General features: G+C 44.0%; 1 protein-coding gene and 1 non-coding gene across 2 annotated transcripts in view; both read left to right on the top strand.

The window, feature by feature from the left end:
- LOC126419461 (optomotor-blind protein-like) overlaps positions 1-23,556 on the top strand; it is a 492,782-nt gene that overhangs the window by 418,732 nt on the left and 50,494 nt on the right. The window contains exons 4-5 of the mRNA XM_050086648.1: positions 8,183-8,329; positions 10,425-10,501. Coding sequence (XP_049942605.1) covers positions 8,183-8,329; positions 10,425-10,501 — 224 coding nt within the window. The remainder of the gene's footprint in view (positions 1-8,182; positions 8,330-10,424; positions 10,502-23,556) is intronic.
- On the top strand, positions 3,219-3,293 carry Trnak-uuu (transfer RNA lysine (anticodon UUU)). Its single transcript has one exon. It is a non-coding gene; the product is annotated as a tRNA-Lys (tRNA).

A 23,556-nucleotide genomic window follows, 5' to 3' on the forward strand; every position in this document is an offset into this window, starting at 1 on the left:
TCCCTCTCTCTCTCTCTCTCTCTCGCACACACACACACACACACACACACACACACACACACACACACACACACACAGTTACGATGGACGACATCACCTCAGAGATGAAATAAAAATAGTTGCAACACGCTTGGTTCCGATCAAAGTTTTCGGGAATTTTTCCCTGATCACGTGGTGAATGTCGGAACTCTGAATTCACTGTAAAATACCCGGAACTGGTAACCTCTTTGTCCCACTCTTAGCCTACTGGGACAAGGCTGTAGATGGACGAGCATGAGTCAGTAACTGCCGACATACTCTCACGGGTAGGAAATGAAAGACAGAGAGAGAAAATTCGACGAAGCTAGGAACTGCAATGAGCAGACGTTCTTGGTGTTCTGGTACCTCCACTGCTGGGTATCGATATGGGTTTTGAATTTAGCATCATTTTACCTTACACATACGGCGTATGACATCGAAGTGAGGGTGTAAACCGTAATATACAGGGTGACCCAGGAATAATTGTCAATATTCGGGGATATGAGGGGAACGATCATTGGAAGAAAACAAGTATAGTAAACATGGGCTCTAGAAATATTACCTTACTAACTATGAGCACTTCTTCAGCTTCGATACTGTGAAACAGATCGCTTCTACTGCACGTTCTTCGCTACCGATATTCTGGGAGGAGGTAGTAAGATCCAAAACAAGAAAAAGATGTCAACTTGGGCTCTAAAGTGCATACCTTAAGAGCCATCAGAACCTGTTCACCTTTGTTACTATGAAACACAGCCCTTCTATTGAAAAAGTGCTCATAGCTCATAAGGTACTTATTTTAGAGTCCATGTTTACTGGACATTTTTCTTGTTTTGGTCCATAATACCTCCTCCGAAAACACGGAAAGCTAAGAGCCTTTAGTATATGAGTTTTGTTTAAAAGTATCGGGGGTTAAGAAGTGCACATAGCTGATAAAGTATGCATTGTATAGTTCACGTTCACTAGTTTTTTTTCCGATCGATTGTTTCTGTCGTACCCCTCAATCTTAACTATTCCTCCTGGGACAACCTGTACAATGTAGGACGATTTGAAGGATGACTGCATAACAACACTGAGTTGATGGTTGTTGCATTATGTTTCGGTGTGGCTGCACAGCCGGCCGCGGTGGCCGTGCGGTTCTAGGCACTTCAGTCCGGAACCGCGTGACTGCTACGGTCGCAGGTTCGAATCCTGCCTCGGGCATGGATGTGTGTGATGTCCTTAGGTTAGTTAGGTTTAAGTTGTTCTAAGTTCTAGGGGACTGATGATCTCAGATGTTGAGTCCCATAGTGCTCAGAGCCATTTGAACCATTTTTTTTTGTGTCTGCACACAGTTTCAAACTCTCGCGAAAATATCACCCCAACCAATATTTCACGTGGTATCCTTCGATGGGACCGTGCACAAGGCTGTATTTAGATTCCGTATCACACGCTCAGATCTGATAACGCTCCGGGAGAGACCAGTCGCAAGCTTCATGTAAAGCGTTCCGAAGATTCCCAAGGATAACTCGTAATAGCCGTGTCTGGATGCCGGACGGGTATCGAACAGCGACCCCCGCGATGGCCGGACGCCTCCCTCTGCCAGTAAAGCAATATTTCTGATGCGCTTTTGAGCTGCGTGCTGCGGCGCGCGGTAGGAATAAAGCGGCGAGCCGGCAGTGGCTGTGGGAATAGCCGACCAACACGCGCCGGCGCCGGTGTTGTCCGCACGCGGCGCGCCCGCTGGGAAGGGGAACGAGGCACGCGAAGAGGAGTGAGCGGTGATAAGCCGGCTGGACACGCCACGGCGCGGAAGCGGCCACCACATACCACTGCTGGTGCTGCCGGTGGACAAAGGCCGGCCGCGCACACTTCCAGCACGTCGACACTACTGCGCTTTGGGAACCCGGTGACACCGAGATACTGCCCGCAAATTTTCAAATTTTGCGATCGAACGTGACTCGGAAAAAGTTTAGGTCGTGGGTTCCATCAGAATTGGAATTATAGTATGCACAGGCATGGAGTCTTAATTATCACCTCGAAAAAATGCGGTTACACAATTAATTTTGTGCTTGTTCCGGGATCTACATCTACATCGATGCTTCTCAGACTACTGTACTAGCTATAAAATTTGTCTAAGTCGCCTTGTATCCTCCTACAGTCCACTTGGTTCAAATGGCTCTGAGCACTATGGGATTTAACTGCTATGGTAATCAGTCCCCTAGAACTTACAACTACCTAAACCTAATTAACCTAAGGACATCACACACATCCATGCCCGAGGCAGGATTCGAACCTGCGACCGTAGCGGTCGCGCGGTTCCAGACTGTAGCGCCTAGAACCGCTCGGCCACTCCGGCCGGCAGTCCGCTTAACTGTGACACCTTACTGTAAACACGGCATCATAAGGAAAGAACCGCGGATTACTGCCCACTCTGTCCACCAAATCGTTTCTGTATGTAGAGGACAACAGTGGTCCTGTCACACTTCATTGGGGGCACTCCTGACAACAACCTTGTCTCTGATGGACATTCGCTGTCGAGGCCTACATTCTGGGTTCTATTACTTAAGAAGTCTTCGAGCCACTCCCTTATCTGTGAACTTATTCCATATGCTCGTACCTTCGTTAACAGTTTGCAATGGGGCACCGCGTCAAATGCTTTCCGGAAATCTAGAAAAAAAATGGTTCAAATCGCTCTGTGCACTATGGAAATTAACTGCTGAGGTCACCAGTTCAAAAACGGTTCAAATGGCTCTGAGCACTATGGGACTTAACATCTGTGGTCATCAGTCCCCTAGAACTTAGAACTACTTAAACCTAACTAACCTAACGACATCAAACACATCCATGCCTGAGGCAGGATTCGAACCTGCGACCGCAGCGGTCACGCGGTTTCAGACCTTAGCGCCTAGAACCGCTCGGCCACCCCGGCCGTCCCGGAAATCTAGAAATAAATGGAGATGGTATGTGTTCTTGTGGACATATCTCAAAGCACAGATACCATCTCAATATAGTTAAGGCTAACCGGCCATTGACCTTCTTCTTCTGTCCGGACGCGCACGCATTGCCTGAACTCTTACGGGACTCGGGAAGATTGTCTGCCGCGAGTAATGAGTGTAGTGGGCAGGGGCATTACAAATGTAGTGTGTGGACATTAAATTGGGAATGCTGGTATCACGGGGAGCGTGCAAGGGATAAATCCCTGCAGTCGCACTATCCTCTGTGCCCTCGGTGGCTCAGATGGACAGAGCGTTTGCCATTTAAGCAGGAGATCCCGGGTTCGAATCCTGGTCGGGGCACACATTTTCAACTGTCCCCGTTGATTTATATCAACGCCTGTCGATAGCTTAGGGTATTGATTTAATTATCATTTCATCTAGAAATATGGAATCTGCCTGTAGTCATTCATCCATAGTTCGCAGTACATCATTTAGGCAGTCCTGCTGCACATTAAAATCCTCGCACCACAGTATGCCGCTAGAACGAACGAGAAGAAAAAGGCGCGTTCCAGTGATAAAGTGGAGTACCACGCTGTAATTCGTTTCCGGCATCAGCGAAAATTTTGCAGCTGTGGCCGAGCGGTTCTAGGCGCTTCAGTCTGGAATCGCGCGACCGCTACGGTCGCAGGTTCAAATCCTGCCTCGGGCATGGATGTGTGTGACGTCCTGAGATTAGTTAGGTGTAAGTAGTTCCAAGTTCTAGGGGACTGATGGCCTGAGATGTTAAGTCCCATAGTGCTCAGAGCCATTTGAACCATTTTGTCTGGTATAAAAATAGTATTTAACTGCAGTAAGCTTAAGACGAAAAAAAGGAATAATTATTGGCTTTGCGTCGATTTGTCACGTAAATGCATAAGCACCTGCAGCGACAGTACATTGCTATAACGTAGCTTAAAAAAAATGTTTCAGATGGCGCTGAGCACTATGGGACTTAACTTCTGAGGTCATCAGTCCCCTAGAACTTAGAACTACTTAAACCTAACTAACCTAAGGACACCACACACATCCATGCCCGAGGCAGGATTCGAACCTGCGTCCGTAGCGGTCGTGTAGTTCCAGACTGATGCGCCTAGAACCGCTCGGCCACAACGGTCGGCTATTACGTAGCTCTTCGTGTTGGAAAGCTGTTCACGAGTTAAGGGTTCAGTTGGCGAAAAAGGACGGCTTTCCACAAGATGATATTTCCACCGAGAAATAAGTCGTTGCTCTCTTGAAAGTAAAGTATAATAGCGGAGATTTGTTGTTGAGGATGACAAACAACTCCAAGCCACTGCATCAGTCTTCGATTCTCTGCAAGTCTTCCTGCATTTCGCTAGTCTTCTGGCGCTGAAACCTCCCTCCGGACAACGGCATATCGTCTGCGAACAGTATCATGAAGCGTATGACGCTCCGGTTAGGCGGTATTTCATTCTTTTGTAGCAACGCCTAATTTACACCTTTTTTTACCTCGACTACTCGCATCCTTCTTTCTGTTTCATTTCAGTTGTAAAGAACTGAATATTTGTCATTTTCGCATGTGCTGGGTCGAGAATGCCAACTGACCAAAATGTGGAAAATCGGAAAAATCAAAATGCGCGGTGTTGTTCCTTCAATGACGATCTCAGAAGGCCGGGACGGTAGCTGGTGGATTGCTGGTGTGTTTGTCGTACTTGGAGAGGGAGGCCAGCTGGCGATCGACACTACCCGGCCAGGACGGAAGTCGTACGTGCGCAGGACGCTTCGACGTTTCCGCCCTCTTATCGAGATGGACGCTCAAGCCATCCCACGTCAGAGCGCTACCTCCGTTGCGGACTTCACATTCACTGGGCGCTCCTCTCCGTCAGTGATCCCGTGAATGACGCACGTACCTCCACTTGTAGTCTGCTCTGCACTCGCGTCTTAATCGCTAACCTTGTAGGCTCGTTACATCACCAATGTTACGTACTTCTGTCCAGGCAGAAGCGGACTATTTGACTTCTTCTTCAAATCAAATTTGTCCACGACGGGCGGTAATAATTGAAGCCAGTAATGGTAAATACTAGTCGTGGCGGAACAACAGGTAATTGGCATTAACATTTCAAAACTCAAGGCACCCGCACCGTGTCCTAATAGGGGTAACAATTTTCATCAGTAGGTTCGTCAGAGAGAAATAGGTGTCTTACGTTCAGGTGTTCATCACCAGATGATGCTCTAATGTCCTGGGTTTAACTTCCAACAACTGCACTGTGCCTTACGAACGTCCAGCATTCTGTGTTTATGTGCGCAGTAACAGTTCGCTTTCACATTTTTGAGATGGTTTTTCCATTTCGCTGGCCACTGTGGCCGAGCGGGTCTAGGCGCTTCAGTCCGGAACCGCGCTGCTGCTGCAGTCGCAGGTTCGAATCCTGCCTCGGGCATGGATGTGTGTGCTGCCCTTAGGTTACTTAGGTTTAAGTAGTTCTAAGTCTAGGGGACTGATGACCTCAGATGTTAAGTCCCACAGTGCTTACAGCCATTTGAACCTTTTTTTTTTTTTGCATTTCGGAAATACAATTTTTGGTTACGCTACGATAGTTTGAAAATGGGCCCCGGCACGAAAATAGTCAACGAGTGAATAAAAAAGTGAAATTTGCAACTTTGGCTTGTTTTTCGTAGTACTAACAAAGCCTTACGGTTCGAGGGCACAATATCATTGGCGTTTTCTTATATGTAAATGACAGACAAACATCTGATGCGTCATCCAAAGGTCGGAGAGAGGCAACAGAAGTTCATCTGTACTCGGATTCTGCCATGACTTCGATGTAGAGTGTACGTCGCGAGTCCTTTTCCCATTCGTCGACGTCAAGATCGGTCATGTAATGATAAGCCAGATTAGTTTAAGTACAAACTGTATCTAAATGAATTCAGTACTGAGTTTGTGGCACTAGTTCCAAGGCTGAAGTCAATGCTTGGGAAGTAGGTGGTTTGAATTGCGGTAGTGTGTAGAGTTGTCACGGAAATTTAACCAGAAAGAATACCTACCGCCGCATTATCTTGAGGGGGAAGCTTCTCTTGACATATTCGTATTTCTCTCATCCGTTTAATGGTTTGACGTGTCACAGAAAAGTGGCGTCAGAAACAGCGGACTACATTCGCTAGGACCTTATCGCTAGAAGCTAATGGTTGAACTGTTGTTGGTCACTACGACAGCCGTTAAAACGTTGACTCTAACGTCGTTTGTTTCTCTGTCATCACGTGGAGTGTTATCGAAGTATTTGCATAAGTTAGAGACACGACGGAGCAAACAGTCACTGTATAATTAGTGGAGGCGCTATGGAGAAATACTTGTAAAGCTACCGTCACCTTTTTTTAAAAATGAATCTTATTGAATGGAAGAACTTGGAGAATTGTTTTGAGAATTTGTTACCCCTTGAAACTGATACAGCAAATTGTTTTGGTTCTTCTTCAGGTGAGGTATGTGTTACTTCGAAAGGAGAATTCAAAACTTATAGTGTCAGATATTTGACTCAGGAAAAATAATTTATACCACAGTAGATTCACGTCCTTGTATTAAAAAGTATTCATTGAGATGCAGCAAAATTAACATTCTTTGTCCTGTAATGAAATCGTAAAAATATAGAAGTCCCAGTTAATTTGATAAATATTTACAAGTTACCTAAATTGTATCAGATTTCTACATAATAGTGATTAAATAATATGGTTCTCTTGCTAGTTATTCATCATTAAAAGACATTTTTATAGAGTCAAGTATTGTTAAAACAAATGACAGTGTTATCAGTTGAAACTGAATTTATGTTATGTTAGTGTGTGTTTTAACATAAGCAGCGCATTAACTAACTAATTATTTAACTCATTAGTTGGAATGATGCATGAGTAAATTTAGCTGAATGTTGCTGTAGAATTTTTCTCAAGTAGTTAGCAGTAATTAACAGATTATTAACAATGATCTTGTTAACCTTCATCATGCTCCACACATTTCCCTTTGACTATCAAACAGCCTAAAAACATATAAGATTTCCCTCCTCCCATCCTTTATTACAGATCAGTTAGAAAGGATACATTAAGCGCTACCGTTACTCGTGGGCTTAAGTTCAAAATACGAGATATGTATTACCGAAATTTGTTGTTCTTTATTTAGGATTCCGATTCAACAGGATCTGTTTAATTAGTGACGTGTTAAAATAAACATTCACCCATATTATAAATAAGTTTTTATATTCAAAAGTTGAAGCGATTTATGTTTTGCTTAAAATACAACTGAGATATGAAAACAGAAATAGCATTTCTGTCGATCAGCAATAGCAATAGCAACAGCAAGTAGTCAAGATAACAGCTGCTTGAAGATAATTCACAAGTTAACTCTCGGTTTCGGAATAAAATTCGGTCGCAGGTTGCACAGTTATTTTTATTTCGCTTTACCGATTTTTGTAGATCAATCTGTCATCTTTAGAAGCGTACAAAATGTGGGATGTTAAGAATCATTAGACGTTAGCCTTATTTATGTAAAGTGTAAAAAGTATATTACAAAAAACTTATTGGATATTGGTTAAGCAGATGTCAGTTTCTTCTACACATAAGTTTAGTGTCATGACATGTCCAAAATTCACATAATGTATTGAGAATTATAAACAAGGATCGACGCATTAGATAATGAATAAGTAGAAACTTATTCATCGTGCACCCTAACTCGGAACTGGATCACACGCCTGATGTGTCTCGGAAACTTGATATTGATTTCGTCCAAGCAGCATCCATTGAATCTTTTATTTAAGACACATCTAGTTTCGAGAGTTCAACTTTAATTTCAAAATGTTAGGAGATTACTTGATTTCCTGATGCCTGCACAAGTGATCTTCGTGACGTTTAAAAGTTAGAGTCTACTCTCGAAACTGCTGACGTCCTGAATGGTGATTTGATGGTGAGTGTTCGGTGAAATGTTATATCAAGATAACAAGCCACAGTGCACCGTTTCTCAGACAGATGAATAGTTTTCAATCACAGAGAGAAGACAATTTCGGTATTCTCGTGGCGCGAGGTGCGGTAATTAGAGCATATGACTCACCGAGAGACCGGTCTGTGGCGAGTCGTGTACTAGCCGTACTGCTGGATCCAGGAACCCCAAATTCCCGCCCCCTTGTCCCACCTGCCACCGTGCCTTCCTGTGTGGAGAGATGGAGGGATAAGCAGACCCGAACAACGTACTGCTGCACGCGCACCTGTGTCTGTTGCAGACCATCCTCAACTCGATGCACAAGTACCAGCCGCGCTTCCACCTCGTACGGGCCAACGACATCCTCAAGCTGCCCTACTCCACGTTCCGCACCTACGTCTTCAAGGAGACCGAATTCATCGCCGTCACCGCCTACCAGAACGAAAAGGTGAGCAAAGTGTGTTTTGCTTTCCGTCATGTCGCTCCCTGTTCCTAGAGTCGCTGTAGAAAATACCCCTCGCTTCTCACTACTTCCATTGTCGTTCCTCAGACCTCCTCTGACACTGGAGCTCCGTTGCTTTTTATGGTCACTTTCTTTCTTTCATTCATTTTTTCCTTAATCCCATCCTTTCAATCACATTTGCTTGTAACTGCCTAGGCTTCCAAGACCAGTGTCAATTTGAATAAAAACGATATAGTAGTGCCTGTGTTGTTCAGAAGTACGATATGACGCTTATTCGGACATGCATACATGCATGCATGTTTGAAGGCGCATTACATCGTACTTATGAACAATGCAGACTCTGCAATACCGTACTTATCCGCCGACAATGGGCGACCCACTTTCAATTAAAATGTCTCCCCTATACGGGAATATACTTAATAAATGTACGAATGCAGGTTCTAGCCACATGGTTGACAACATGTGGGAAGTTTTGGTCTGTCCGTGAGTCTTGTTCAGATAGCCAAATGATAAGGCGACCGTGTTCGGTAAACGGGAAATTCGGGTTCGAGTCTCGGTCCGGCGCGAAATTACATTGTCGGCATTGTGTTACACAGCTGGTGGTTGTCCATATTCGCAACTGCGAATACATGTCATGAATTTCAATAAAATACTGTTGATGTTGAACAGTTACATATCCCTGAGGAGGGCCACAGTAAAGACGGTCGAAACGACGTTTTTGTAGTTGTGTTAGTCTTTCGTAATGACATGTCCTAACACTCAAGACGACTTCATTAGAATATTGCTTTTATGCTCTACTTTTATTGTTCTAAGTGAAAGAGAAGGTTATCTGCGTGTGTCTGTATCAAATAAGTCACTATGAAATATACGTTCCCAGCTGAAGTCCAGAGTGTGTTGTGGTTTCCAGATTTTATTCATTTTTATTTTCAATTTTGCTCATTTTTGCACAAGCGATCGTACCAATAAGATAAATTCTCGATTCTGAAAGTTTAATAGGCGATGTGAGAAGAAGTAGGTATATGGATTAAAATATTACGAATAAAAATAAGGAACTAAGCCGACAGCGATCCTTTGAAGCCCAGATATATCTGTCCTCCATAGTTCACAGTTTTGTATTCAGATAATAGTAGTCCAATATGTTACGCGACGTATGACACCATTAGTCTATAAATGAAGTGGAAGAAATTAATCGTCCGAAATGGTGTGAGTTTGGAAATCTTACGCTGGAGCAGCACATCGTGTGATTCCTCATTGGTAAGGAAAGTTTTCACGTCAACAGATGCGTAAATTGACACAAATCCCGTATTTTCGATTCGGAGCAACAGAACGAGCTGTATTTGAACGTGATCCGCCCCGAGAACATACGTGCCGTGGACGAAGTTGCACAAACGTTATAGGCCTCTTTTTCTTTTTACTTGCAAAAATAAAATCGTTTCAATCGACATCAAAGGTAATATCCTGTAGTGTTCCACTATTACGGAAGAAGACACTGAAAATGTTTCCAAAAAGCACGGTATAACCTAATTTTTCTGCCTAAATAACGTTTTGGTTAAGTATGGGCTGGTAGAGTAGTGTCAGCGATCCACCTACTCGAATCACGGACCTCCTGCTGCTCGATGCATACTCATTTCCGTAAAAGCTCTTGAAGTACATATTGGCTTGGCTTACTAACGAAGGCTGTTATGATCTTGGCCAAACAGACATAAGGAACATTATTTTAAAAAATCGTTTACGAGGGTGTCGCCATATAAATAATGTCGACGTGAAAGTCTATGATAAGCCCAAGTTTGTACGAAACTAAACATCTTCGTCATACACAAATACAGCAATGTCATTCCTTTTCGAAAGATCCTCGTATGCAAAATGAGACAAAAAAATCGTAAGAGCTTCTCCTGAATAAGGCCTTGTATTGTTTATCAATCATTTCGAGATGAATTTGTGGTTACTTTGTTGCTGGTGAAAGAAGTTGTCGAAAATAGTTATTGTCAGACCAGTGTGTGTATAGTTTGACGTTAGTTCGATCCTCCCGCAACCGCCTGTATGAGCGCTAACGTGTGTGTGTTGCTTGTCATGTTTGCAGATCACGCAGCTGAAGATCGACAACAACCCCTTCGCCAAGGGCTTCCGCGATACGGGGGCCGGCAAGCGTGAGAAGAAGTGAGTATCTCCTCTAGACACGCAAATGTTTCACCGTCTTGTCACTCAACATGCTTGAGTAGCAAATAGCTGAGATTATCAGTGGCAACATAATATAATTTCTTTCGAAAGAAAATACAGTACCAACAATGTGTAGAATAATGTGGATATGAGTTCCTGCGTTTTCAGGCGGTGTACTGGATTTACTGCTGTTGAGTTACAAACCTTCGCTTCTGCTGTGGTACAAAGTCGATACGTAAATTCGCTGTTCCTGGCAGTAAAGCGAAACACTGTTTCTCTATCCCGTGTGATTATTTACGGTCAGTTGAGGCTAACTCATTAATAGCTGTTACACTGTTTCGGGGGCGTCGTTTTTACCGCAAGGACGCTCAAATTCTTAAACTCATCATGTGTATCTGTCCACGAGAGACAGTTATTGCCCTCGAAGAAAACTAGTAAAAAGGACAGAAGACTTCGTAGTCAGGGCAGCCAGGATATATTATTTTGATGATGAAATCAATTCAGCTGTGAGTATTTTATTTATAAGCGTGAACGGTTTCGCAGCATTCCAGCTGCATCATCAGGCGCCGTAAAATCAAGTCATGTTCTGATCAGAAAAGCGAATGCGATGACCCAGCTTCCATATCAATTTTTCACTGTGTATGTTATAACTGGCGTCCTCTGCATAGCGAAAAATTGCTGACTGTGAACGCTGGCTCATCCTGTTCTCCTTTCTGATCAGAACATGACTTGATTTTATTGCTCCTGTTGATGCAGCTAAAATGCTGCGAAACCGTTCATGCTCATGAGTAAAGTACTTACTGCCGAAGCGGTTTTATCTGGTGGTGGTGGTTAGTGTTTAACGTCCCGTCGACAACGAGGTCATTAGAGACGGAGCGCAAGCTCGGGTTAGGGAAGGATTGGGAAGGAAATCGGCCGTGCCCTTTCAAAGGAACCGTCCCGGCATTTGCCTGAAACGATTTAGGGAAATCGCGGAAAACCTAAATCAGGATGGCTGGAGACGGGATTGAACCGTCGTCCTCCCGAATGCGAGGCGGTTTTATCTCCAAAGTAGTAATAACGGATTGTGCCCTATGTTCGCATATCATGACTTTTAGGCTTCACATACATCTTTATCTGCATTCCTCAAGCCACCTTCTGGTGTATGACGGAGAGTACCCGTCTTGTCATTTTAATATGTTACCCGATTATTGTTGAAACGAACGCTCTCAAAACTTCAGTTACAACCCTCTCCGTGTTACACGACGTCTTTCTTGTAACGTTTGCCACTGACATTTGTTGACCACCTCCATAATACTCCTCTAGCTCCGACCAAACGATCCCGTGACGGTATTTTCCGCTCTTCGTTGGGTCTTTTTGTGTTTTCTGGTAGTACAACCTGGTAAGCGTTCCTCACTCATATCAATATAACACTCCCTTGGGGTACTCCAGAAACTACCTTTACATCTGTTAATGTTGTCCCGTTGATACTACCTTATTGAGTTCTATCTGTTAGAGGTCACACCAATATTCAAATATTCAGGAAAGGTAGTAGGAGCAATCCACCAAATTTCAAGTCCATTTAATTAACGTCGATATGCAGAAGAATTTTGCAACACATATTATGTTTGAACATTACGAATTATCTCGAAGAGAACGGTCTGCTGACACATAGTCAACACGGATTTAGAAAAATCGTTCTTGCAAAACATAACTAGTTCTTTACGTACACGAAGTGTTGAATGCAGTTGACAAGGGATTTCAAAATGATTCCGTATTTCTAGATTTCCAAAAGGCCTTTGACACTGTGCGACACAAGTGGCTTGTAATGGAACTGTATGCTTGTGGAAGATCGTCTCAGTTACGTGACTGGATTCGTGATTTCCTGTCAGAGAGGTCACAGGTCGTAGTAACTGACGGAAAGTCATGAGTAAAACTGAACAGATACCTGCCGTTACCCAAGGTAGTGTTATAGGCCCTCTGCCGTTCCTTATCTATATAAACGATTTAGGAGACAATCTGAGCAGCCGTCTTAGGTTGTCTGCAGATTATGCTGTCGTTTACCATACAGTAAAGTCATCAAAACATAAAAAAATTGTAAAACGGTTTAGAAAAGATATCTGAATGGTGCGAAAATTGGCAATTCACCCTAAATAATGAAAATTGTGAGGACATCTAAATGGGTGTTAAAAGGAATCCGTTTAATTTCGGTTACCCGACATATGGGGAAGCAAACCAAAGCCTACGTTTTATTTAGAGAACTCATAGAAAATGTAACAGATCTACTAAAGAGACTCCCTATGCTACGATTGTCCGTCTTCTTTCGGAGTACTGCTGCATGGTCTGGGATCCTTACCAGATAGTATTAACCGAGTACATCGGGAAAGTTCAAAGCAGAGCAGCACGTTTTTTACTATCGCGAAATAGGGGAGACAGTGTCAGTGACATGATAGGAATCTCATGAAATTTCTACCACAAACTTTCTCCTGCAAATGCGAAAATGTTTTGTTGACGCTGACCTACATAGGGAGAAACGTCCATCATAATAAAATAAGGGAAAACAGAGCTCGCACGGATAGATACATGTGTTCGTTTTTTCCGAGCTGTTCTAGATTGGAATAATAGAGAATTATTGTAAAGGTGGTTATAAGTACACTATGCCAGGCATTTAAGTGTGATTTGCAGACTATCCACGAAGATGTAGATGTTGATGTAGAAAGTCCTAAATCCAGTCACCAGTATTGCTCGTTAAACGACGGTGCGGAAGTGTATCGAACGCTTTCCCGTGACCGGCAGTCCTTAATGCCAAGAACAGTTCTCCGTTCAGCGTTAAAATTATGGTTATGCCACTGTTACAGTATAAAGCAAAACGCAATTGTTCTTATAAGCCATTTTGAAACTATGAACAATAAATTGTAGCGTATACGAAGAAAGTATTACAAAAGGAAGTGACGCGACCGAGGTTTGGTGCAGAACTGACATTTTACGTAAAGGTGTGTTATGCCCAGAGTAAGAGAGATTGAACGTAGTGCTAACTGGGGCGTACCATCGCTGGTCACTTGAGAACGGACGGACGTTGCTAAGAAAATGCCCCGCCAGTTTCTTGATGTTTGGTCTTTACCACGTTATAATAGTCTCGTGGTTACTTAGAGCTTCTGCCTCCTCCGAATTTGTGCAGTGTTACACTTTTGTTCCAACCGGATGGACGTGCAAGATTACGTAAGAAAGAGGCCACGGTCAAACGCTTGAAAACGGCTGAAAGATAACGGTATCGAACTTAAACTTATGTGCCCATATTGCACATTTGCATAACGATAAGAATTTGCAAAATATGTTTCCTGTAGAAAAACGAGTATCTAAATGTTGTTGAAACGAGGCCACAATTTTCAAGGCGGTACGTCAAGGAAACTGAAGTTTTCTGAAAGGAAAAGCAATTTTTTATGCAGTTTTAGACAGTCAGATAGTGTGTTTAGCAGAGTGATTATAGGTATAAGGTATGACGAAGGAGGTTTGACGGAGGAAGCTCTCCGACAGAAGTCCAGCTTAAGAACTTAGGACGTTTTATCACAGCGAAACACTTTAAGTTCTTCCAAGATATCGTCAAAGACGCAGGAGTGAAGACTATATTGGCTGATTCTAAAACGACTTAACAACTTCTCTTACGTACAGAATTTTATTGAGATGACTAGAACATGTGGTTAAGGTGGCATCTTGTAGCAAAAATTTTATTCATTTATTGTTGTAGTACCGAATTCCGTTACTAGGAACTACAGGAAGTTGGAAATCAAAATAGCAGACTACACAGGATATGATGGGTAAAGTGTGACAAAAAATTAACTTCGGATGGGGCATTTCCTATATGACCTATGACAGACATATTCAGCCACAATGAAACTTACAGTAGAAGTGAAAGTGAATGTATGGGATGATACTTGCAGTATTATGCTACAAGATGTCACCTCTGTAAGCCTTCTGAACAAAATTCTGTATGTAAGTAAAGTTGTAAAGTCCTTTCAGAATCGCCTTATATACGTCCCTATTTTCACAGTTACAAAATAGATTCGACGTTTATAAGAACTATCACATACTCATATTAGACTTCGTGAGGTGCCCAGCACGCCACATATCAGAAGTAAGGAAATCAGAAAATCCTAAAAACAACCCCTCTTGTTTTGACGTACAAGACGAGGACGACAAACGCATATGTGAACAGATATCACACTAAGACCTTATGAAACTCTCTCGGCTTTCACTAACATAGAATGGAAGATGAACGTTTGCAGAAAACCGATACCATATTGTTTCAACAAAATATCTTTATAATTTAAGCAACAGTCTTCTCTGTATGAGCGTACTGCTAGGCACGTAAATTTCTGAATCATTTCAAGTAGTAATTTTGTTACTTTACACTATACTCCATCGTTACAAACGTTGACACATGCTAAGCTAGAACAAATAGTAATCGAGAAATGAAGTGCCTAGTATATTAATAAAATCCCTAAAATGAAGCTATCTAGATCGCTTGACGTATTTTCATTTATAACTATACTTGGACTAATGCGATCGTCAGATCGAAACATATAACTAATAAAACAAAAGATCAGTATCATTTGAAATGAAACCTATGCTCCAGCGGGGTGTCGACTAACGTATATGAGGAGAGATAAAACGTAATTCGCTAATAAGAATAGGCTAGGAGATACGGCTTCACGACAGCACACTAATGTTTACAGTTGCAAACGATATCTAATGGGAGGTTTCTGTTCAGACAGGATTTTAAATACCTTTTGATACAGATAAATTTAGCAAACATGTCTGAAAATATACGCCTCTCGTTTCAGCCACAGAATTACGTTTTGTCCATTCCATAATATTTCCTCGAGGGAACTGTTCGGTATCGTTAGCCAAAATCACAGATCACAGTTGCCTCCTGCAAATATTGTAGAACATTCAAAACGCGATCTTGTGGCGGAAGCGAAAGCCGTGCACTGAACATATCCGCCGGCAAAGCCTAAAGGGTCGTATCAAGTTTGAAAATCGTAATGTCAACATGCGTCCACTATGGATCATTAGCACTTGAAGATTGTCTGAAAAACCGAAACTTGTTATAAAACAAACATACGCTGGCTGTCAAATAAATGTAATTCGCGTATCAGCTGTCGCTGTGCCTATAAATAATGCGTTCCATTCAGTACTTAAGAGCTGCAAAGTAGCAAGTATCACATACATTTCATAACTAGTAGAAAGAGACTTTTCATTTTTTTATGAGAAAAATTCTGTGTTTTGTAGCTGAATCCTTTTGTTTTCAATCATCCATGTTTCGCTTGTTCGTGCTAGGCATCATCAGTGGTATACAGTAAGAAGAAAACTATTTAATTCCATATTTATTTTATTTTGATATCTGCAGCTTGCCAAAAAATTAAAAAAATACTAATTCAATAAAAAAAGGTAATTAAATGAAAGTTGAGACACACTCACACACACACACACACACACACACACACACACACACACACAGACAGAGAGAGAGAGAGAGAGAGAGAGAGAGAGAGAGAGAGAGAGAGAGAGACAGAGAGAGAGAGTGCTTCCACCCCCACTCCCCTCCAGCTCCCATGATTCTTCAATCAACCCTACAACAAGTGGAGTGTGCAACAGGAAGTGCTATGTGCTATGAAATGTATCAGTGTGATCTACTACCAACTAGAGACCTGTAATGTTTGAATCCAGTGTTTACAAAAGAGTCAAGGAACACATAAAAAGGATAGGAAAACAAGGGTAAGTGGTAAATCACAACCACATATTTATGTGTGCAAACTGAAGCGACGTCTGAAAATTTGTACCAAGGCTGGGATTCAAACCTGCGTATCCTGGTCACTAGGCAGATGCGTTAACCACTTTACCACCCTGGCACAGTGGCTTTGCACAAACGCATGGGCTACCATAGCACGCCTCCGAATTCTCATTCACAACTCAACCCACTTGGTATTTCTCCTAAACTCTCCAGCTATATTAATAGCACCTCTCCGCCGAACTAAACGGAGGATTCTGCCTGAAACCCAGCCATAGGTCTTTTAATCAGATGGAACTATGGTTCCATATACCTTTTCAAGTCTCAGACACCTGTGATGTATGGATGCAGACTGAAGCGACGATCTAAAATTTGTACCAAGACCGGGCCTAGTGAGCAGAAGACAGGGGTCTGAATCCTGGCCTTGATGCAAATTAGCTTCATTTGACCTCACATTTGTAAATAGATAATTTTCTGTATTTTATTGACCACTGACGATGCCTGATATGGACAAGCGAAACGTGTTTGGCTAAAACAAAAACGAAAGAAACATTCACTTGCAAAAGACAGTATTTTTATATCTGCATGATAAATGTAATCGAAGTAGCAATTGAGGAAGAATATTAACAAAATGAGTTACTGTTCTTGGAGGGATGGGCTTTTCTCTTTGTTACTTGTTTTGAAGCGCAGCAGTGTAAACTGTTCAAGGAGGGATGGGCTTTTCCTTTTCTTACTTTTTTGGAAGCGGTACAGTGTAATGACTTTCCTTGGAAAATGAGAATGGTGGTAGCCCGGAGGCCCGCAGAGTGCTAGCGCCGCTCGAGGCCGGACGGTCTGTGCAACTGGTGCAGTCGTGTTTCAATCAAGCGCAACAGCTGTAAGCCAGTAATGTCATTAGGGAGCGCTGCGCGCACAGAAGCCGACGCTGCGGCCGCATCGGGAGGGTTTCCAGATGGGCTTCCGGCCAGCCGCGGTGGCGGCCCGGCCGCGCTCGCTAGCTGGCTAGTGCTCCAGTCGGCGGCCTTACTGGCTCGCACGAATACCTGCTGCTGCTGCTTGCACTTCACAATAGGGTCATACACGCCTTGGTGTTACTTTGTCCTGTGTGGCAACAACAGTAGGTCCTTTCGTTAGCTGTAAGTTCTCTGAGAAAAGGTTTGCAGTAAATTGCTCACCTGGCTACGCGAGGTAATGGTTTGGAGGGAAGAGATCGGCCCTACAATTCCTTTTGGACCAAATGGACAACACACTCCACTTTCCACGTCATGCAGATAATGCCGCCTTCCGTACTATCCGAGCAAAGGGCCGGTGCATTATGTGATAACTTGAAGCCGTGTACGGGCGTGTCGGTTCCCGTCCAGCGCATGATACAGCGTTTGCGTCGCACTTGAGACGCCTTGTATTTCAAATTATATTGCAGAAAGGATAGGACATACATTATATGAATCTACAACTTCTACATTTGCACTTCGGAAGCCATGGTGCTGCGTGTAGCAGAAGACACACTACGTAACAAACCAGTATCATTCGGGTCAGGTTTCAATTTTGCCCAATTGTACTATATTGGAAAGGCTTTAGCGCCTTCTTTGGAGCAACTAGGGCAGTGTGGACATAAACCTCCTAGCAGCGTCGCAGTTAGGGTTAAGGTATAGCCAGCTGACATGATCCCACAACCGTAACTTCTGTCTCAGGAAAGTAATACACCTTGGCCGAGCATAGGAAGGAGTGACATGGTCAAAGTAGTGACTTATAGTATGCATGGATTCATGGCTAGCTACATCTACCGTGCTCAACTGCTTCACAGTACAATGGATTTCATAGGTCTAAACACTGGACTAATTTTTCTTTAATGTGAGTTGGAAACATTTTTCAGAATTTTTGAATTTCATGTAGGCTAAGAGATATTTCCTGCACTTTGCATCAGTTAGGTTTTCCCACTTTAGACGCTCATCCAAAATTATACTACCGTCTTTTAAAGTTTTTTCAAATGGTAATTGGATCCTTTTAAGAAGTATGTCTGCAGATATACTTTCGACATGGTGTGAGGATGACCTATGACTTCTGAGGTACAGCGGGGTCATGTGGCCCGAGTGTTGCAGACCTTGTAGCAGGTCACACTGATGTTGCACGATGGTAGACAGGGCAGCAAGTCCATAAAACCAGTTCCTCAGCCGTAGTGGGACCATAAATGCAGTGAAAATAACAATATGATCTACTTAGCAGAATTCATTCAGCCGTTGTACTATAAAATTATACGTTGCCGTGTTGGAAGTCAGATCTGGAAGCTGGAGAGATCTGTAGAGATTGACTAAGAGTCCCTAACTGTTCTTTCCACCAACTTGTCGTCTTCTAATGTTGTGCCCTCAGCGCAGAAGACGGCTTGTCGGTCGTGGGATCTTCTTGGGCGGAGACTGCTATGCTGTCATCTAGAACTTGAACATGAGTTTGTGCTTTTTTTTGTGGGATGCCACTTGCCCAGGTATATAAAGAGGGAAGGATCTGTAGTACTGACAACCACGGTAGACAACACCTCTCATTAGTACATCGTGTTTGTGTACATTTTAAAATATCACTTTTTACACTGTCTTCTACAACACTCAACATAGCTTTCTTAACAGTACGGCAACTTTTCGGATATAGAGTACGACATGTCCGTCCGAAGCAGAGATACAAGTCCGGCTCTGAGGAACACCCGAAACAGAGTGACTAACGCAGCCGAAGTACTTCGTCTCGCAGGCACGCCAAAGCGTCCCGAACGTGTCCGAAGCACTTCGTTTGTAATATTATTACTCTTATATTTCGGAAAATTAGTCACATTTAATAAACAATAATGGTAGACTCGTAGGGTAACCATGAGAGATTGTCATACTGAAAAGTGAGTTAAATAAAATGAAAAATTTATAAATAATTAATAAGAGAAGTTAGGCGGTTTGGAGCCTAACACCCGAATGTTCCGACCAATCAGAAGCAAGTTCAGTACAAGTGGCGGACTCTCCCACGGGAATAGTACACACTGTACCATCTGCTGCTTGTACCGCACTCCACTTTTGTACCATGTGCTACATCACGTGTAGCAAGCTGCATCAAGGCGAGCTTCTAGCAAGATAAAATACTGGCGGCCAAGGCCAGGAATATCACAGAAGTTCAGTGCCCCAATGGCGCGTGTTGATCCTGGACGGCAGTGTTCGCTTGTTTCAGCTTGTGGCAGCACGGAACGGCCATCAGTGCAGGCTGGAGAGTGGTCACAGAAGAGGCGAAGTCAGCACCTCGGGGTGTGCGCATGTGAGGCATACAGTGGCAGTCAGGCATTGAGTGCAGGCGATCTACGCTGATAGACAGTGTTTTCATTTAACTACAAAATTCCTCTCTTTCAAGAAAAAATCAACAATTTTGGAAGTAAACCTGAATTAAACATTGATAATTTCAATTTTGCTATAAATACTATTTATTTTTAAGTAACCGACAGGGAGATAACAACGAAGAACGAAAATGATCCAAAGGTTACACGGCCCTTCATTTATGCTCACTCAGTTTCTAGACAGCTCACCACTCCCGGCTTCTAGGAGAATCTCGTAAGACGCAGATGGCATATACAGACAAAGAGATCGATATGAGGTAACGCCCGATAGGTATGTAACTCACCTAACATACAGGTTATGCGGTTACGTTGTTAACTCTCCAAGGACACTAGGAAAGCTACCGTAGTCTGCGCTTACTTATGAAGTCTACGGTAGGCTACGGTAGTTTTACAACTCTAGTAGTGGCGTAACATAGGCTTAATTTAAGATCCAGAACTGGCACTCATCGTGATGCAGGGCACAGGTCGTCATTCATACTGCAGCAGAACTGGGAGAAGGTGATGTGAGATGAGTGGTGCTGGTCGGCTGTGAATAGCCGTAACCGCACAGTGTACCGGGGCTAGCGCTGAGCACTGTAGATCCGCCTGCTGCGACGCTGCCGTCGACGCCACATTTCGCAGAAGCTCCGCAGCCGCATTCCTCGGCCGTCGTCGTCGGCGGCGGCGTCTGGGGCCACACGCGCGTGGCGCGGCTGATTGCCGATGCGCGCCGCCACTTTCACGCGGCGTGGCCGGCTATTCCCCTCGCTCCTCCCACCCTCCTGCCCGGTTCCCGATAACCGGCGTGACGTCCGCCCGCGACGGCCAGCTGCGAATAGCTCGCGGCTGGCGGCGCTTTTGGCAACTTCCGCTGCACACGGCTGCCAGCGCCGGAATCCCCTTTGATGATGTATGCCCGCCGCGCCGTGTGACCAAACTACGCCAGCGCCGGCCGTGACGCACGGGGCAGTTCCTCTGGCGCAGCTCACGCGGCGCTCACGCCCCCTCCCATCCTCCTTTCCTATGCTTCCGCGGTGCGTACGCTGCGGCACCTGCCTGCAGCCTACACTCTGCTACCCTGTATAACCTCTGCTTCAAGCCCGATTACACACCAATTAATTAAACTGAAAAACCATTTTTGGGAGATGCTACATGTAGTTGACACGCACGAAACAAGAACTGATCGGGCATTAAGGAAGACGTTTGTGAAGCTGTACTTCTGAAAAGCAGACTTATATGGAAGTGGAATATAGTGCATGGGTGTGTGCCAGTGCCAGTGACAAAGAGACGGAAAAATTACAAATATTGGAAGATAGTAGACAGTGGTTGTGTCATAGAAAGAGCGAAGGGACGATGGCAGTGTGAGACAAAGAGGGACACAATGGGAGTGAACATAATTGACAGTTACAGAACAGTGCCAGGAAAATAGTGAAGGAGACAGTACCAAGGGGGGGGGGGGGGGGGGGAGAGATTAAAGAGGAAGTGAAAGTGAGTGGGAGCCATTGATAATGTCAGACAAAATCTATGACACTGACAACGAGGAGGGGACAGATAATGACAGTGAGAAGAGACAGTAACCGGAAGAAATTAGGGATGAGATATTAACTGTAAGAGAAAGCAAGAGGGAGACAGTGACGGTGAGAGGAGATTTGAGTAGTATGACACGACGAAGAAAACTGTCGCTAGTATAGATGAGACAATGACAGTGGGACTGAAAGAGATAATAATGATGAACTGGGCTGAAAGAGAGAGCTTGTTTATTTAATCATATGGCTAGGGCCCCCCGTCGGGCAGACCGTTCGCCGGGTGCCGGTCTCAATTTGACGCCACTTCGGCGACCTGCAGTCGATGAGGATTGTAGGATGATGATGAGGACAGTACAACACCTAGTCCCTGGGCGGAGAAAATTCCCCGGCCCAGCCGGGAATCGAACTCGGGCCCAGAGGATTAGACAACCGTCACGCTCACCATTCAGCTACCGGAATTCGACAAAGAGTGAGTAAGAAAGGACAACTGCGAGTGGATGGTGGTGTCAATTTGACACCGTCAACCCACCTTACAGGTCACGTGAACTTTTGAGCTGCAGCCTTTTGTCGCTTGGGTGGACAACTTCATTCTTGAAACGTCCTTGAGCCCGAGGCTGACGGTGCAGGGCGCCACGCTTTTGTACCATTAAAGAGGAAGGCTCTAGACATCTTTGAGCCAAATTTCAAACTTATGCGTTGCAATGGGAGACAATTACGGAGTTCAGAAAAAGTGATCTTTTAATTTTGTTTTGGAGTGTAGTTAAGCGCCACTGGAAGCAGCAGAGGAGAAAAACTGCGTGGAAAGTAGATAATTTGCCATCTTTCGATTTGCAGCTCCTTGTACTGGCCGTGTTTGCAATTAAAAATTTTTGGATGTGGGGTGCGCCAGTTATGCAAAACACCGGTTTCCTCAGTACCCAAACATGTTTCGGCACCACTGTACCTTCATCAGTGGGTTTTCGTTTTTATTTATTCTGCAATGTGAACATTTTTGTTAAATGATTATAAAATTATGTGCATTTTTACTTCAAACAACACATAATTTTTTTTGTACATACCTTTACATTTAGTGTGCATGAACTTTCTGGATCACTTCTGTGTTAATTACTGCAGGTAGCTTTTCATCTGCAACCAAACGAATTTCGTATTTACTTACGTTTTCGTGTGGCAAGCGCTTCCATTCTCCACATCATCTCAGCATGATGTGGAGAATGGAAGCGCTTGCCACACGAGAACGTAAGTAAATACAAAAATAGGACCGAAAACATCGCGAACAACTAAATTATATTCTAGAAGATGGATTAACTCCCAGCAAAAAACTTTCTCATCAACATCGTTTGGTTGTAGATGACAAGCTACCTGTAGTAATTAACACAAAAATGATCCAGAAAGTTCATGCACACCAAATGTAAAGGTATTTACAAAAAGAAATGATCTGTTGTTTGATGTAAAAATGCACATAATTTTATAATCATTTAACAAAAATGTTCACATTGCAGAATAAATAAAAACGAAAACCCACTGATGATGGCACAGTGGTGCCGAAACATGTTTGGATACTGAGAAAAACGGTGTTTTGCATAACTGGCGGACCTCACATCTATAAATGATTTGGGTTTAGTAGCTATGCACGTTAAGGGCATGACGCCGTTATGAGGTCGTACTGATGATCCGGGCAGCAGAAATGTGAGGCTGTCAGGGGAGGACGGCACGTGGAGAGACCAGAAGCCCAGTAGGTAAGGAAGGCAGCTGACGTCTGTGGAGCAGCGCGCTGCGCGGACTGTGTGATCAGGACCGACCGCGGGGGCGGCGGCGGCAGCACAGGTGGCCGGAGGACGGCTGCTATCAGACATCTGGCCGTACCGCACGGACGACACGCGCTTCCGGCGCGGCGCGCTCCGAGCTTCCGCCGTCGCCGACAGCGGCGGCCGGCATATGTGGGCTGGAGATAGCGCGAGCCCGCCACATACGGCACTGTACATCTCGCTGCTGTCACTCCTCGGTCGGCGGAGATGGCCAGACGGCACTCTCCTGTCTGTTGTAACACTTCCGTGAGTACGGCTAAAACCGTCACAGTGACATACTAATGGTTTCCTGGGGAGTAAATGGACTGGCACTGAGATGGAAGGACGTCTTGCGTAGTCTTTGAACACAAGACTGCGCCAGTGGCCAATGTTTTATGCAGTGACTTATAGCGCTGTTGGTAATTTCCGCTGAAATTGTAATACCTGAAAGGATAGCAAACAGCGAAATTTCACTTGTTGTACGCATATAGGGTAGTAAGACGGATTGCATTTAGAGTTGATTTGGGGTTTTGCAACTTGCGAACTTTATACAAAGCGCTGGTGCCTATGGCAACAACAACTGTTTGAGCCCGTCGAGCATCTAGTAGAACTGACCTAGGAGCCAGACTCGAAAAAAATGC

The sequence above is a fragment of the Schistocerca serialis genome, chromosome 9, assembly GCF_023864345.2.
Source record: "Schistocerca serialis cubense isolate TAMUIC-IGC-003099 chromosome 9, iqSchSeri2.2, whole genome shotgun sequence".
Lineage (NCBI taxonomy): Eukaryota > Metazoa > Arthropoda > Insecta > Orthoptera > Acrididae > Schistocerca > Schistocerca serialis.